The sequence below is a fragment of the Lutra lutra genome, chromosome 13, assembly GCF_902655055.1.
Source record: "Lutra lutra chromosome 13, mLutLut1.2, whole genome shotgun sequence".
Classification (NCBI taxonomy): Eukaryota; Metazoa; Chordata; class Mammalia; order Carnivora; family Mustelidae; genus Lutra; species Lutra lutra.
The window spans coordinates 4,973,543-4,991,530 of NC_062290.1; the positions used below are offsets into that span (position 1 = coordinate 4,973,543).

The 17,988-nt window shown below is 40.5% G+C and overlaps 1 protein-coding gene across 1 annotated transcript in view; it reads right to left on the reverse strand.

Moving 5' to 3' along the window:
• CENPP (centromere protein P) overlaps positions 1-17,928 on the reverse strand; it is a 219,170-nt gene extending 201,242 nt beyond the window's left edge. Inside the window, exons 1-3 of the mRNA XM_047701079.1 lie at positions 17,739-17,928; positions 8,338-8,519; positions 5,287-5,375 (exon numbers count right to left, since the gene is read on the reverse strand). Coding sequence (XP_047557035.1) covers positions 5,287-5,375; positions 8,338-8,519; positions 17,739-17,845 — 378 coding nt within the window. The 5' untranslated portion in view covers positions 17,846-17,928. The remainder of the gene's footprint in view (positions 1-5,286; positions 5,376-8,337; positions 8,520-17,738) is intronic.
• Between the last annotated feature and the right edge of the window lie 60 nt (positions 17,929-17,988).

Consider the following 17,988-nt stretch of genomic DNA (forward strand, 5'->3'; position numbering starts at 1 on the left):
ATATAATTCCTCTGTTTCTTCAACTTTGCTGACTTTCTATGCATTACATGAAACAGCTTCCTCTCCCAGTCTTCTATGGTTGGCCTTATGATGAAGATGAAATTTATCATTCAACACTGCCCTAGCTATTGATTGTGTCTCAAACTGCTTTGACATTCAAGGAGTCTATTTCATTTTTATTTTATGTAGGTTTTTAAAAGATTTTATTCATTTAAGAGAGTGAGCGAGAAAGCAAGCACTAGCAGGGGAGAAGCAGAGTGAGAGGGAGAAACAGATTCCCTGCTAAGCAGGGAGCTGGATACAGGGCTTGATCCTGGGTCTCCAGGATCATGACCTGAGCCAAAGGCAGATTCTTAACCAACTAAACCACCCAGGTGCCCCATTTTTAAGATTTTATTTGTTTATTTTAGAGAGAGAGAGAACAAGAGCAAACCCGGAAGGGATAGCAGAGACGGACAAGCAGACTCTACACTGAGCATGGAAGCTAACATGAGGCCAAATCCATGACCCTGATATCATGACCTGAGCCAAAATGAAAAGTTGGATGTGCAACCAAGCGACCCAGGCACCCCTATTTTTAATAGCTCTCAGTACTTGAGGATGTGCCAAGACCAGATATTAATTAAAAATTTCCTTACTCTGGAATCACTTTGTTTTACTGGGTTTCAGGAAGAGTAGTTACGAAAACATTCTTAGCCATTTTCCCTACAAACTGACACTGATCTGATTTATTATACTGTACGGAGTATGAATACTGCCACATGTTAATTCTGACGTTCTTACAACAACAGACAGTAAATCTGGAGAACAGAACTGTATATTCCAACCACCTCTGAGTAACAACTGTGACAACATGGGTAATCATTCAAACTCCCTTGATGTATTTCTCTTTAAAATAAAGGGAATGAGCTTAATAGTCTATATGGTCACTTATGGTTCTCACATTGTATTACTATGATTTTATTACAACAATATTCTTTTTTTTTTTTTTAAAGATTTTATTTATTTATTTGACAGAGAGAGACCAAGCAGGCAGAGAGGCAGGCAGAGAGAGAGAGAGAGGAGGAAGCAGGCTCCCTGCCAAGCAGAGAGCTCAATGCGGGACTCGATCCCAGGACCCTGAGATCATGACCTGAGCCGAAGGCAGGGGCTTAACCCACTGAGCCACCCAGGCGCCCTATTACAACAATATTCTTTAAACAAGATAGTTTTATTATTTAGGTTACTTTTCAATTTTCTAGCAGTTAAACACCTCCCTCTAGTGGAAATTCCATTAAAAAAAATCTTTAAGAACACAGAAGCTTTGTTGTATCTTTATCTTTTTTTCCTATTAGTCTCAACTATAAACTATTACTATTTTACATGCTCAACATGTAAAATAGTAATACATTTATATATATATATATAATATATATTATATATATATAATATATAATATATATATAATATATAATATATAATATATATATTTATATATTATATATATATTATATATTATATATATATAATATATATATATAAATTTATATATATATATATAATATATTTATATAATATATATATTACTAAAATATATAGCTCCACATGTAAAACGGTAAAACCACTTTAGAAGGCAATCTGGTACTATGAGAACTTACATGTACATCTCCTAAGACCTAGCAATTCTAGTTTAAAGGCATATTTACACAAATAAAGCCTAGAATGTGAGGATTTACCATTAAGTAATAACTTTTTAAAAATTCGCATCAGCTCATTATATTTGAATTCCAAACAACAAAGAAATATAGATAGTCCCTTGTTTCCTACTTCTCCATGAAACCCCATGAATCCCACATATGACTTATTCCTAAAATCTTCCTTATTTGAGAGTTGTTTGTTTGCAACATCTTATTTAGTATGGTCCTCAAGAAAAATCAGAACTTTGGAAAGGCACAGAGAAAAACCAAATGTTTGTTAACATAGCCAGGGAAAGTCTGTAGCAAATTAAGTAAAACTGAGCAGTTCAAAGATTCCTATTATATTGAATGTGAACAATAACAACTTACATGTCTTTAGAGATTCAACAGCTACTGTGTTCTTCATCTATCAAAGAATATCTACTGTTCCTCTCCTCAGATTTTTTCCCCTACATCCCCCAAAGCATGAGACAGGAACTACTGGTAGTTCCCAGCACTTCTACCTCTTTCTTGTACCAATTTCTCACTGGTGTCATGGCCATGCATAATGAAGACTGAATTTCCAGCCTCCTTTGTAGGACGTTATTGGCCAATAGAATGTAGGTGAATGATGGATGTTACAACTTCCAGAAAGCTAGAAAAGCTAAGCCCTTGATTGCCCATCCCCCTGCCCAACACCTGAAGTGCTCCATTGATCATCACACCATGATTTGGAAGTCACATGGGTAATGGCAGAGCCTGATATTCATGAGGTCACCATACTAGCTCTAGAAAACTTACCTTACAATTTGGTTTAAAGAAAAAGAAAAGAAAAAAAAAAAAACACAAAAACCAATTTTGTTTAAGCAATAGAGAAACTTCTAGTACTTTGATCTACCTTTAAGTTTTCTGTCATACGCAGCTCAACTAATTCTAATTTATTCAGCATGTGAGATAATAGTACACTTTAAGCCATTACTAAATGGTTACAAAATTTACAATCATGCTTTGGTGGTATGGGATCATAATGTTAAGCTCAATATATTATTAATAACAACATTAGCTATGGACTGGTGCCACCACTGCCCAGTAGAAGGCAGGGAACATGGCCACTGCAACAAGGCCCACATGGCTCCAGTCTTGTCTGTACTGCCACACAGCCACATAGGACCAGCAAGCCAAACCACTATGGGAGTTTCCCAGTGTCAGTTCAAGCACAGAATGCCTTGGGTGAGGCTGTAGCCATTCTTCAGAAGCATATCATGGTATAAAATATATCCCCAAATTGTGATGTTAACCTTGATCTGATTCATAATGGGATCAAACAACCGTTTCCTTCAGAGGCTTAAGTGACCAAAATACACAACTTAAAATGAAGTTACAAAACTGCAGTCTAGGGCGCCTGGGTGGCTCAGTTGGTTAACTGACTGCCTTCAGCTCAGGTCATGATCCTAGAGTCCCAGGATCAAGTCCCACATCGGGCTCCCAGCTCCATGGGGAGTCTGCTTCTCCTCGCTCATGCTCTCTCTGTCTCTCTCTCGAATAAATAATATTAAAAAAAAAAAAAACCTGAAGTCTATTTTATCTCTTAGGCCATAGTCCCCCTAATGAACAGGCTAATCAATCTTTGGGGACACGCCATTCTGGAATGTACAGCTCCAATGAGCAGTTGGTTCAGGTCAACTTCAGAGGACTAGCCTCTTTTCAGTTGGACTTATGGTTAAGCCTCCCAAGGACGAACCTAGCTTTGCCAACCGTCTAGCTACTTTCCAGTTATCTGCTGGAATGACTGTGTAAAAGACAAACACTAATAGCAGAAATAGCCTATACAACCCCAAGGCTACTAGGATGCTCCTGAGCAGTTTCTGGGGCAATGTATACACTGCCAGTACAAATGTCCTCACACACGGAGATGGACCTTGGGCCTATGACTCCATCAACCTGATGTGGACTATAGGCCTGGCCTATTAATGGAGGCCAAGACGCAGGTAAGTATGTGGTATATCACCATTCTGAGTTTAAGATCATATTAGCTGCAAAGAGAAAAAATTCAGTTGGTATGCCTATGCAACCTTTTGCGATGGGACAACATCCAGGAGCTCCTGGGCTATCCAAAAGAGAAGCGAGGGTCCTGACACAGACTATCCCAAATGAGACCAATCCATTTGTATCCACATTCTTTTTCAGTCTTCAGCAGATGATCTTTGAGGTCATGCAGAACAATAATTTCACCTTGGTGACCCTGCACAGACCCTGCACAGGCCTGGTGACAACCTGGAAAGGATTACTTCCCCTAAGGGCACTCCTCATCCATGCCCCATGTCATATCCTGCTCAACTAGCCTTGGCAATGATACACTCTGAAAGCTCTTAGTCACCTCGGTAGTGTTGAAGGGAGAATGCTCTGAGGTGGGAGCAAGCTGGGAGCTCCATCATCAGATGAGGGGCCCAGACATCCTATAGCCCTTTCCCAGTCTGCCAGGGCCAGTGGCAGCAACCATGGATATGGACTGCAAAGAGTTCTCGAGAAGCAAAACCTCTAGCCCATATACTTGGAAGCAGGCACTCTTGACTAGTTGGGATGGCTATCTAACACCTTAAGGAGGCAGGGTCCTGATTATCTGACATCAATCCCTGTTCCATACAAAACAGGAGAACTCAGGGCTGTTTTTGTGGCTGAGGACTGGGACCAGGAATTCTGGTACATGACTATGAATATAAGCAAGCTTCTTGTCCATAGGACTTGGGTTATGACAACTGATCACATCTGCTTTGGTTATCTGATAAGTTGAAGGCAAGATAGTCTACCCTCCCTTCCCTGTGAGTTTCCTTTACACATACTCCTCGTAGGCCAAGTTCACAAAACAAACTGGTTGAACTGTTTTCTGCTATCATAGTTTGTGCCTAGGCCAAGTCAATTCTTGAAATTATGCCTGGATCTCACTCTTCTTGGAGCCATACGTTGAAGGTTTCTTACCTTCTTCTGCCCAACCCTGGCCATATGCTGCACATTCTCATTCTGTTTCCTGATTTTATGCAAAGTCTTAGCCAGAAAAGTCTTCCTCCTGCATTGTATCTTAGCAGTCCAGTGTAACCTGCTGGAGTAACCACAAACCACTTTGGAGTCTAAGCTGCCAGCCCTGAACAGTCTTCAGGTGGCTGTGGTTCCAAATGACCAGAACTTCAGGAGAGGCCCTGAGCAAGAACACACAACTCAGCTGTTCTCAAATCTCTGATCCACAGAAAATGGGTGAGATAAACATTTTCTTGTTCGAAGGCATTAAATTTTGGGAAAATTTGTTAAGCACCAGCAGATAACTAATAAATAATGCATGGCTGGCATATGAGGGTATCTAGGACTGTTCCCATGACCTTGGGGCTTGCTCTGAGAGATGAGGAGGAACTTGCTATCTGCCTTCCAATAGAGCACCTAGACCTTCAGCAATGATCCTCTCATATGCAGTTGCCAGGGCGGTTATACCGTAAAAATGGTATCACTTTGTACAAGCATACGTACTACAAGAGGGCTGTGGTTCACGAATCCCTCCTCAGCTCAGCCACTACTGAAGGCTGGGGTGTGGGAAACGCTTAATCACAGCAGAATCTCTATTACTACAATAGACTCCATTTACCTGGATTTCCAGAATCTGAAATTCAAGTTGAAATGTAATCATTTGGCAATTTCCTGATAATCTGTGTCTCTGTAGAACTTTCGTTATACCTATAAATCAGAAAAAAAAATGTTTTATTGCAAATAAGTTTCCTTCAAATGCCTATTAATTTTTTAATGAATATTTCTAATACATGTGAGTACATGGGGGAGAGTTTATGTTAGTATTTACATTGCAAATATCTCAAAGAATGTGCACCAAATTGATTACCTTGGCAAAGTTGTATTAAAGGTAACTCATACTTTCTACTTCTCAATTATACTAAAGATTATAGTAAGACATGCTAGTATAGGAGCACCCATGTGGCTCAGGTGGTTAAGCATCCAACTCTTTGATTTCAGATCAGGTCATGATCTAAGGGTCGTAAGATCAAGCCCTGCATTGGGCTCTGCCCTGAGCATGGAATCTGCTTAAGATTCTCTCTCCCTCTCTCTTTGCACCTTTCCCCATTTGAGTTCTCACTCCAAAAAAAAAAAAAAAAAAAGAAGAAGAAGAAACATGCTACCCTACACAAGTTTGAATTACAAGTGTTAGATGGAGGTTTTTTTTCAACATTATCTGATTCTACTTAAAAACACTAAATGGAATCCACCTACTGTTATCTTTCAAAATTTTATACTTCAATGCAACTCAGTATTTTTTAACATAGTATTTTTTAACATGTGTTTTCCATGTAACTACAACTGAGATAAAGATAAAGAAATTTTCAAATAAACCATAAAGTTCTCTCATGCCCTTCTGGAGTCTATATACTACCCACCCAAGAGATAACCACTATTTTGACTTTGTTAACAAAGGTATTTTTAGAAGAGCACAACTCTACAAGAATAAAGAAGAAAAAGGAGAGTAACAAGTTTGGAAACTGGAAATCAGATGGATGAGCTAGATATTACAGAGAAAGGAACTAATCTGGCAGACCCAGAAAAATTAAAACCTAAGCCAGCAAAGGGGGAAACTCAATATTAAGCCTACTCAAAAGCATTCTGAGGGGCACTTGGGTGGTTCAGTTGGTTAAGCATCTGCCCATGGCTCAGGTCATGATCTCAGAGTCATGAGATCAAGCCCTATCCACAAGGGGCTCCCTGTTCATCAGGGAATCTGCTTCTCTCTCTCCCTCTGCTCATGCTCTCTCTCTCTCAAACAAATAAAATCTTCCAAAAAAAAAAAGCACATCCTGAATAGGCAGCACAAGTACCTCTGCAGAGGAGGTCAACTTAGGAAGACTCAAAGTGGGAAGATGAAGATTTCTGCACTAGCAAGACGGGCACCTGGCCTAAACTCACTCTCCCGTCCTCTCTGTATCCCACCTCTTCAAGCATCTGAAATGTCCAAATTCCTGTAACCCATTTCTCTTTGTATTTCAGACTTTCACTGAGGCGAGCTACCAAAGACCCTCTGAGGACCAACTCACTATCTTCCCTTCATGAGGGTTAGTTATGTCAGTGGAAAAGTCAGGAAGCAATTCTAAAAGTGACCTTTTTTTTTAAGATTTTATTTATTTATTTGAGAAATTGTGAGTACAAATCAGGGAGGGGGCAGAAGGAGAAGGTGACTCCATGTTGAGCAGGGAGCCCGACACAGGGCTCAATCCCAGAACCCCGGGATCATGACCTGAGCCAAAGCAGATGCCTAACCAACTGAACCACCCAGGTCCAAAGTTCCCAAATTCCAATGCACAGCTGAATTAGCTTCCCTTTATAAGTTACCGCATCACAGGCCCTTGGCAATAAAACTTAGTCATTGGGACCAGAAACTCTCCTCTTGAAAATGGTCTAGCTCCTGAAATATTTATCTTGGCCACAGGCCACGTTTGGTAGGAGTAGAGCACTGTCGGTGAGGCAGGCTTCACGTCAGTAGTGAACAACTCTTTTTTTTTTTTTTTTAAAGATTTTATTTATTTATTTGACAGAGAGAGATCACAAGCAGATGGAGAGGCAGGCAGAGAGAGAGAGAGAGAGAGAGGGGGAAGCAGGCTCCCTGCTGAGCAGAGAGCCCGACTCGGGACTCGATCCCAGGACCCTGAGATCACAACCTGAGCCGAAGGCAGCGGCCCAACCCACTGAGCCACCCAGGCGCCCAGTAGTGAACAACTCTTACGATTTACAAATTAGGGGCGCCTAGGTCACTCAAATAGGTTAAGTATCTGCCTTCGGCTCAGGTCATGATTTCCAGGGCCTGGCTTTGAGCCGCACATTGGGCTCCCAGCTCAGCAGACACCCTTCCTCCTCTCCCTCTGCTTGTGCTCTCTCTCTCTTTCTCTCAAATGAATAAATATTTGAAAAAAAAAAAAATTTACAAATTAATGGTACTGTTGTTCTTTCACTTACCTATTACTTGTATTAAGATACTTAATGATATGGGACGCCTGGGTGGCTCAGTTGGTTAAGCAGCTGCCTTCGGCTCAGGTCATGATCCCAGCGTCCTGGGATCGAGTCCCACATCAGGCTCCTTGCTTGGCGGGGAGCCTGCTTCTCCCTCTGCCTCTGCCTGCCATTCTGTCTGCCTGTGCTCGCTCTCTCTCCCTCTCTCTCTGACAAATAAATAAAAAATCTTTAAAAAAAAAAAAAAAGATACTTAATGATAAAGCCTGTGTCTTCCTTAATATCTACCTCAGACAGCTTTTAAAGAGTATTATGCACACTGTGATGTTCAAGATACCCGACAAAACAAGTTTACCACAACCACACAGTCATATAGAAGGTCATATAGTTATCTTACACAATTTTTTTTTAAGATTTATTTATTTTTAGAGAGAGGGCGAAAACCCATGGGAGAGCAGGGAGAGGGCAGAGGGAGAGAGAGAATCCAGTGAGTGTGGAGCCCAACACAGGGTTCAATCCCACGACCCTGAGATTATGACCTGAGGCAAAATCAAGAGTCGAACCCTTAACCGAATGAGCAGCCCAGGTGCCCCTACCCTATAGAACTTTAATTCAATGTCATTACAGCCAATTTCTTATGCATAATAAGATAAGCTTCAACCCTCACTTCAAAATTAAAATTAATACTTACTCTTCTCTGTCTTCTCAGTATTTGTTAGGACCTCTGTCTTCATGGAGTAATTTCTTATACTGATGCCAGTAAGTGTGCTTAGAAAAAGAAGTTCTGATTCTAAATGTCCAAGATGACTTCTCAGATCTTTTGAAGAGGCCCATCCTTCAGAATCTGATTGATACATTTCTCGAAGTGATTTTCTAAAAAGCAAATATAACAAATAATTACTCCAATGAAGAAATCACTAACAAGTGTTTTATCTAATAACTAAATTTCTGAAACCATTCCTAGTTTGTCTTCTTTTTTATTTTTATCTTTTGGTAAATATTTTATTTATTTATTTGACAGAGAGACATAGCAAGGGATGGAACACAAGCAGGAAGAGTGGGAGAGGGAGAAGCAGGCTTCCCGCCAAGCAGGAAGCCTGATGCAGGGCTCGATCCCAGGACACTGAGATCATGACTGGAGCCAAAGGCAGATGCTTAACAACTGAGACACCCAGGCGCCCTGTCTTTCTTACTTTTTTCTCTTGAAAACTGCCTGATTTTTCTCAAAACCAATATGGCTACTAACACTGTAATTTTTAATCTCAAATTAACACAAAGCTAATGAAAATATACTACTATATTTCTACCTATTAAAAACAATTATAAAATAAATTATAACAAGAATACTTTGCAACATTAAAATGTCTTTTCAAGCTGGACGTTTAAAATGCTCCAAACTGAATGTCTGATATCCCAAGACATCTCAAATTATTTTTCTAAGTAGGCTCCATGCCCAGTGTGGAGCTTAACATGGGATTTGAACTCACAACCCTGAGATCAAGACCTGAGCCAAAATCAAAAGTCAGACACTTAATCGACTGAGCCATCCAACAACCCTTAACTCTAACTTCTAAAACAAGTAAGGGGCTCTCTGCTCTGCGGGGAGATTGCTTCCCTTCCTCTCTCTCTGCCTGCCTCCCTGCCTTCTTGTGATCTCTGTCAAATAAATAAATAAAAGCTTTAAAAAAAACAAAAGAGTACAATACCTAGGAATAAATTTAAGCAAGGAGGTAAAAATCTGTACCCTGAAAACTATGAGACATTGGTGAAAGAAACTGAAGGCACATGTTCATGGATTGAAAAAACTAATATTGTTAAAACGTTCATACTACCCAAAGCAATCTACAAATTCAACGTATTCCCCATCAAAATTCCAATGGCATTTTCATAGAAATAGAAAAGACAATCCTAACATGTGTATGGAAGCACAAAGACCCCAAATAGCTAAAACTATTCTGAGAAAGAACAATGCTGGAGGCATCGCACTTCCCGATTTCACACTATATTACAGGCTACAGTAATCAAAATATTATGGTATTGACATAAAAACAGACATACAGATCAATAGAACAGAATAAAGAACCTAGAAATAAACACATGCACATATGGTCAATTAATTTATGACCAGCCAAGAATATATAATGGCAAAAGAATGGTCTCTTCAACAAAAGTGGGAAAACTGGGTAGTCAATGTAAAAGAATGAAACTGGACCATGACCTTACACAATACACAAAAATTACCTCAAAATGGGCTAAAGACTTGAAGATAAGACCTGAAACTATGAAACTCCTAGAAGAAAGCAGAGGCAGTAAACTCCCCAGTCTTGGTGCTGACTTTTTAAATTTGCTATCAAAAGCAAATGCAACCAAAGCAAAAATCAACAAGTGGGACCACATCAAACTAAACAATTTCTCTATAGCCAATTAAATCATCAGTAAAATGAAAAGGCTTACTATGAAATGGGAGAAAATATTTGCAAAACAGGTTATCTGCCAAGGGGTTAACAGCCAAAATATATAAAGAATTCATATAACTCAGTAGCAAAAGAAAAAAAAATCTGTTTAAAAAAATGGGCAGATATGGGATGACTCGGGGCTCAGTCGGTTAAGTGGCTGCCTTCAGCTCAGGTCATGATTCCAGGGTCCTGGGATCGAGTCCTGAATCGGGCTCCTTGTTCAGCGGGGAGCCTGCTTCTCCCTCTGCCTCTGCCTGCCTCTCTGCCTGCTTGTGCTCGCTCGCTCGCTCTCTCTCTCTCTCACAAATAAATAAATAAAATCTTAAAAAAAAAAGATTATCTCCTCCCCTTTTCCAGCTGCCTCTCTCCCCGCCCCCCACATGTACTCTCTCTCTCCAAAAAAAAATAAATAAATAAAGGGAAGGGGGAAGAAAATCTGAATAGAAATTTTTCCAAAGAAAATATACAGCTGGCCAACAGATACATACAAAAGATTCTCAACGTCACTAGCCATCACAGAAATGCAAGTCAAAACTATGAGGTGGCTTATCTCATACCTGTCAGAATGGCTATTATCACAAACACAAGAAATAAAGAGTTGGCAAGAATGTGTAGAAAAAGGAATCCTTCTGCAGTGTTAGTAGTAATATAAATTGGTGTACAACTATAGAAAACAGTATGAAGTTTCCTCAAAAAATTAAAAATAGAAATACCATAAGAACCAGCAATTTTTCTTCTGGGTATTTATCTGAATGAAACAAAAACACTAACTCAGTAGGATATATGCAACCTTATGTTCACTGCAGAATTATTTACAATAGCCAAGCCATGGAAACAACTTAACTGTCAACAGATAAATGAACAAAGAAGATGTGGTGTATATTATAAAAGTGAATGACAGTCACATAAAAAGAAGAAAATCCTGTCATTTGTGACTACATGGATGGTTCTTGAGGGCATTATGTTTAATGAATTAAGTCAGATTAGACAGACAAACACTATATGATCTCACTTATACGCAGAATCTTAAAAACCCTAAGCTCATAGAAATACAGAGTAGATTGATGGTTGCCAGGGGCAAGGGTGAGGGGGTTTGGGAAAATGGGTGAAGGTGGTCAAAGGGCACAAACTTCCAGTAATAAACTTAAAAAGGCCTGGGGATATAATGTACAGCATGATAACTATAATTAATAATGTATTATACATTTGAAGGTTGATAGGTTACTAAATCTCAAAAGTTCCTATCACAGGAAGAAAGACCTTGTAATTCTGTGTATGGATGTTAATTTAACTTAGTGTCATAATCCTGTTGTAATATGTACAAATATCAAACAATTATGTTGTACACCTGAAACTAATATAATCTTCTATGTCGACACCTCAATAAAAAACAAAATAATAATTGGAGACTTCAATAACCCACTCACAATAATGTACAGAACAACTAGACAGAGGATAAATAGGAAAGAGTAGTAGTAGAAATAACACAATAAACCAATTAGATCTAACACACATATACAGAACATCCTACACAAGACACAGATCTAACAGACATATATAAATTCTTCATAAGTGCACATGGGACTTATGAAGGACATAAGGGACATATCATATACTGGGCAACAAATTAAGTCTCTATGTATTTCAACTATACTCATCCATACAAAGTATCTTCTCTAACCACAGTGGAATGAGGTTAGATATCAATAACAGAAGGAAAACTGAAAAATTCACAAAACTGTGGAAATTAACACATTTTAAAAGAACAGACTCAAGAAGAAACTGCAGGCGAAATGAGCAAATACTTAAAAAAGACAAAAATGAAAATACAATATACCAGAATTCAAGGGACACAACAGAAGATGTACTAAAGGGGGCATTCATAGCTATACACACTTAAAATTTAAGATCCCAAATCAACAACCTAATATCACAACTAGAAAAAGAATGAACTAAACCAAAGCTAGCCAAAAGAAAAAGATAATAAAGATTAGAATAGGGAGAAATGAAATAGGCAATAGAATGAAACCAAAAGTTGACTCTTTGAAAGGATCAATAAAATTGACAAAAACTTTAGCTAGATGGACTGAAAAAGATAAGGGGCACCTAGCTGGCTTAGGCAATAGAGCATGGGACTCCTGATCTTGATCTTGGTCATGAATTCAAACCCCATGTTGGGTGTAGAGTTTACTTAAAAACAAAACAGGACACAAATTATTACAGTCAGAAATGAAAGTAGGGCCATGAGCAATTCTGCAAAAATAAAAAGGGCTATGCGAGTATTACAAATAGCAGTATGCCAATACATTGGATAACCTATCTGAAATGGCTCAATTCCTAGGAACAAAAAACCTATGAAGATTAAATCACAAAGAAATAAGAAATTTGAATAGACTTATAACTAGTACGATTGAATCCATAATAAAAACATCTCTAACAAAGAAAATGCCCTGAACCTGATAACTACATGAGTGAATTCTATCAAACATTTAAATAAAAACTAACTGATCCTTTCCAAACTTCTCCAAAAAGTTGAAAAGAGAACACCTTGTAATTCATTTATCAGGCCAGCACAACTTCCTACAGACCAGTATTATTTCTCAGTATTAATGTAAAAACTCTCAGCAAATTAGTAGTAAATTAAAATAAGCATATTAAAGGGATTACACATCATGACCAAGTGGGATTTATTTCTGGAATACAAGGATGGTTCAAAATAGGACAATGGATCAATGTAATATACCACATTAACAGAAAGAAGGGGAAATGCAGAAAAAGCATTTGACAAAATTTAACACACTTTAATGATAACATATTTTAAAAAACTAGAAATAGAAGAAAATTATCCCAACATAATAAAAGCCATGTATGAAAAAAGGTAAGGATGTCCACTTTCACCAATGAAACATGGTTCTAGAAATTCTCGGTAGAGCAATTAGGCAAGAAACAGAAATAAAAGACATCGAAATTGGAAAGGAAGTAAAATTATCTGTGTTTACAGATGGTATAATCTTACATATACACAACCCCAAAGATTCCACAAAAACAAGTGCTAAAATAAATGAATTCAGCAAGGTATCAGGATACGAAATCACCACACAAAACTCAGATGAATCGCTATAAACCAACAACAAACAATCGGAAAGGCAAATTACAAAAACAATTCCATTTACAACAGCATCAAAAACTATTAATACTTAGGAATTAACCTTAGGAAGGAATTTACCTTAGGAAGGTAAAAGAGTTGTACAATGAAAACCATAAAACATCGCTAAAAAAAATTAAATTTGATATAAATAGAAACACAGCTCATGTTAATGGATTAGAAAATAATATTATTAAAATGTCAATATTATTCCCATGCAATCTACAGATTCAATGCAATCTCCACCAAAATTCCAATGAGGTTTTTTGCAGGAATAGAAAAACCCATCCTAAGATTCATGTGGAATCTCAAGGGATCCGAAATAGCCAAAATAATCTTGATAAAGAACAAAGCTGGAGGACTCACACTTCCTGATTTCAAAACTGAAAGGCACAGTAATCAAAACAGTGTATATTTGCATAAAGACAACAGATAGATGAATGAAATGGAATAAGAGAACCCAGAAATGAACCCTCATGTGTATGATCACATGATTTTTTATAAGCTTGCCAATACGATTCAAATGGTGCTGGAAAAACTGAGTATCTACATGCAAAAGAATGAAGTTGGAACCTCCCCTAACATCACATACAAAAATTACTCATACTGGATCAAACATCTAAACGTAAGACCTAAAACAAAACTCTTAAGAAAACATTGGATAAAAGCTTTATAACACTGGCCAGGGCAATGATTTCTTGGACATAGCAGCAAAGGCACAGATAACAAAAGAAAAAAAATAGACAAACTGGATTTCATGAACATTTTAAGGAATTAAGGGGCGCCTGGGTGGCTCAGTGGGTTAAAGCCTCTGCCTTGGCTCGGGTCATGATCCCGGGGTCCTGGGATCGAGCCCCACGTCGGGCTTTCTGATTGGCGGGGAGCCTGCTTCCCCCTTTCCCTCTGCCTGCCTCTCTCCCTCTGCCTGCCTCTCTGCCTACTTGTGATCTCTGTCAGGTAAATGGATAGAATCTTTAAAAAATAATAATAAAATAAAAAGATAAAGAACTGTACAACATAAGACACTATCAGGAGAATAAAAAGGCAACCCATAGAATGAGAAAAGATACTTGCTAATCATGTATGATAAAGGTTTAATTTCCACATATATAAGTATTCCTAAAGCAACAGAAGCCAAACAACCTGTTCAAAAATGGCCAAAGGACTTGAACAGACATTTCTCAAAAGTGGATAGAAGACTGACTACAACGTAAAACCTAACAGTTGGCATTTCTTATCCTAAAGCAAGTGCCTGACTTAAGCTTTGAATGCAGAGGCATCTGCTTCATCACCTTCGAAGAAAACTATTTCTAATAAACACACTGCCAGCCACAGGACTAAAGAGCTAGGCTGCGTTCCCACACTGAGAATCTTTTGCGTTAGAGATCTTAGTTAATTTCACTAACTGACCATTTGGGCCACTTGTTTTTTTTCTCTCCCTGTGTTTATATTCTTACTCTTATGTTTTAAGTTTACCAATAAAGACCGAGCCCTTGAAACTCTAGACCCTCACCCTCAACACCAATAAAAGCAGCACCCTAGTCCTGTTCTCTCATTCCCTGTCTCCCTCTCTGCGCTAATGACCTGGTAGTGTGGACCCCAGGGGACGTCTTGTATACTCCAGGGCTCATAAATAATAAACTACTTTTTTCTTCAAAGCTTTCTAAAGGTTCTTGTTGAAGGACATCTTGCAATCATAAGAACCACAAGGTTCAGTCCAATCATAACATAGGTTTGGAAAAGGGAAAAAGGTCCCTGGGAAGCTCACTGGTTCCAGGCATTTCTATTCAACAGCATTACCACAGACAGGCTGAGACTGGCCCAAAAAGATGGCGAATAAATACATAAAAAGATGATCAACTTCACTAATCATTAGGGAACTGATCTCACACCTACCAGAATGGCTACTACAAAAAAAAAGGGGGGGGGGACAATATCGCTGAGGATGTAGAAAAATTGGAACCCTCCTGCAGTTGGCGCAAATGTAAAATGGTACAGCCACTGTGGAAAACAGTATGGGGGTGGGAGTTCCTCAACAAATCAAAAACAGATTCCAGCAATTCCACTTCTTGGTACACATCTGCAGGGGTCAAAACAGACCTCTCCCAGAATGTGCCACTTTGGCATATGGATTATTTTGTGCTAAAGGCACTTGAGGCCCTCCAGGCTCAAGAGAAAATTTTGTGCTCCTTTAACCACACAGAACAACTTAAATTGGGGGTCTTCTCCAGAATAAGAGTTATTAACAGAGATAAATTTTATCTAAGCCACCCATCTGTATGGTACGGCAAACATCTAATCACTAAGCATCTGCTCTTTTCACTGCCCTGTGAAATGCATTCCTTTCCTCTGAAGTTCCAGATCCCAAGCCCATTTCCTTCATTCAGAATGACATATATACCTCATTTTGCTAGTCTTTTCATATCTATGTGGATTCCTTAAATGTATGCCTATTAAATTTGAATTTCTCCTGTTTATCTGTCTTATGTCTATTTGATTCTTAGTCCAGCTGGAAGACCTTTGAAGAGACAGGAATTCTTGCCCCCCCCCCCATATCCAAAAGAACGGAAAGCTGGGTCTCAAAAGAGAGATTTATACACATATGGTGATACGAGCATCATTGACAATAGCGAAAATATGGAAGTAACCCAAACAGCCACTGACAGATGAAAGGATAAACAAAATGTGGTATATTCATACAAGGGAATATTATCTGGCCTGAAGAAAAGAGGAAATTCTGCATTATGCTACCATATGGACAAACCTTGAGGGTATTATGGTAAGTGAAATAAACCAGTCACAAAAAGACAAATATGTATGAGTCCATTTATATGCAGTACCCAGAGGCAGCAAACTCAGAGACAGGAAGCAGAACAATGATTGCCAAGGACTAAGGGAGTGGGGAATGAGAAGTTCTAAAGTTTCAGTCTTACAAGATGAAAAGAGTAAGGGAGATGGGTGGTGGTGATAGTCCCTCAACATTATCGGTTATATAACGGATGCATAAACATAACCACTCATCTGTAGGTTAAAAAAAAAGTTAAAAGAGGACAAATTTTGTTACATTTTAACACACACCCACACACACACACGCAGCTTGGTATACGGGTCCCAGTCTTCCTTCTCCACCACAGTAAAAAGTAATTGGATGTTAAACCCAAATACCCTGGACTAACATGTAATGCCTTCCACAATCTGGATTCTTCCAACTTTCCCAACTGGATCACTGAGAAGACACGATTACAGGAATGGTCGACACACTATCCTGCTCTCCCGGGCTAACAACGACATCTTGTGGCCAGTGAAGAAATCATTATTCTGCACAGTATTACTAGGCGCTTCTCAAACTTTCAAATATGCTTAAGTGTGTGTGATGGGGTGGGGGATGTCTTGTTAAAATGCATATTATGACTCAGTTGGTAAGATAGATCCAGGATCTGTATTTCCATGTAACTCCCAAGGAATGCTAATGCTTCTGATCTGGGGAGCAGCCTGGAGCAGCACGTGTCTTTAGTTCATTGACTTCACTTGTGGAGGAACACAGGTGTTCCCTGGTCACCCACTTCTCTCCCCTTTTTACCAGTTACAGCTTCTTATACTGTCACGATCCCATCCACCATGCCCGTGAGCATTTCCTTCTGAACTCCTCCCCACTTTTCTACCGACTCGGGTCCAGTTAGCGCAGGAGGGTCTCTTTCTCTCTGCACCTGAGTCAAATCAGTCTCGACTGAAAAAATGAAGATAGTTTCTTCTCTTAAGCAACTTGACTGACCGTCACAGATCCTTCCTCTCCTCCATCTTCAGTTAAGCAAAGGGGCTGGGCTTCCAAGTTAGGTTCTTGGGCTGCAAACCCGCTCGTATCTAACTAACCACCCCCCCCCCCCCCGAGATGGTGGGCAAGCAATATCCCTTCCGTGAGCCTCAGTCTTCTTAACTCTAAAACAAGGTTAACAATGACACCTTCCTCAGGGCTGTCCTAGGCATTAAGAGTGCTCATAAAGGCCGCTGTATCTCTTAGGTTGGGGTGCAGCTGCAGCCCGCCCCTGCTCCTCTGTACCGCTGGCGTCCGCCCACCCCTCAGGAGGCCCCCACACACACCTGCGGGCATCCGGCACCCGCGGGCGTCCTCACACACCTCTGGGTCCCCTCCCGACACACACCCACACCTGCGGACGACCCGCCACGCCCGCGCAGCGCTCCCAGCGTCTCCCGCACGCTTCCACCCTCAGTTATTTCTCAAAGGGAGCCCCACTCTCAGTGCCAGCTGCCCCCTCAGGTGCCCGCAGTGACGCACGCCAGGAAGCCGCACAGCCGCCCGCCCGGGAGCCTGCGAAGGAGACGGGCCCAAGACCTCGGTTCTCCTCCACCAGCCCGACGCTCGGCTGAGGCGGGGCCGGGCGTGGACAGCGGAGCCCTTGGCGTCCGGGAGACGGCGGGGGCTGCGCGGCCGGCCGAGCCCTTCGCCCGTCCCCAGGGCCTGCGGGCACGTACTGTGCTCGCCAGTTGTCTTCCCCCGCCGTCCGCGGTTCCTCGCACGCCCGCCGAAGGGCCGCGATCTCAGCCTCCAAGGCGCGGACCTCCGCCTGCTGGGCGTCCATGGCCGGGCGCTGACAAGCGGCATTAGCAGCTGCGCGCGCCTCGCCCAGCACTTCAAGCCTCCCGCGCTGCCGGCGCAGACCATCCCGAAGCTCGAAGGGGGAGCCGGGGGAGCGAGACCCACCCGCGTGCCACCCGCACCCGC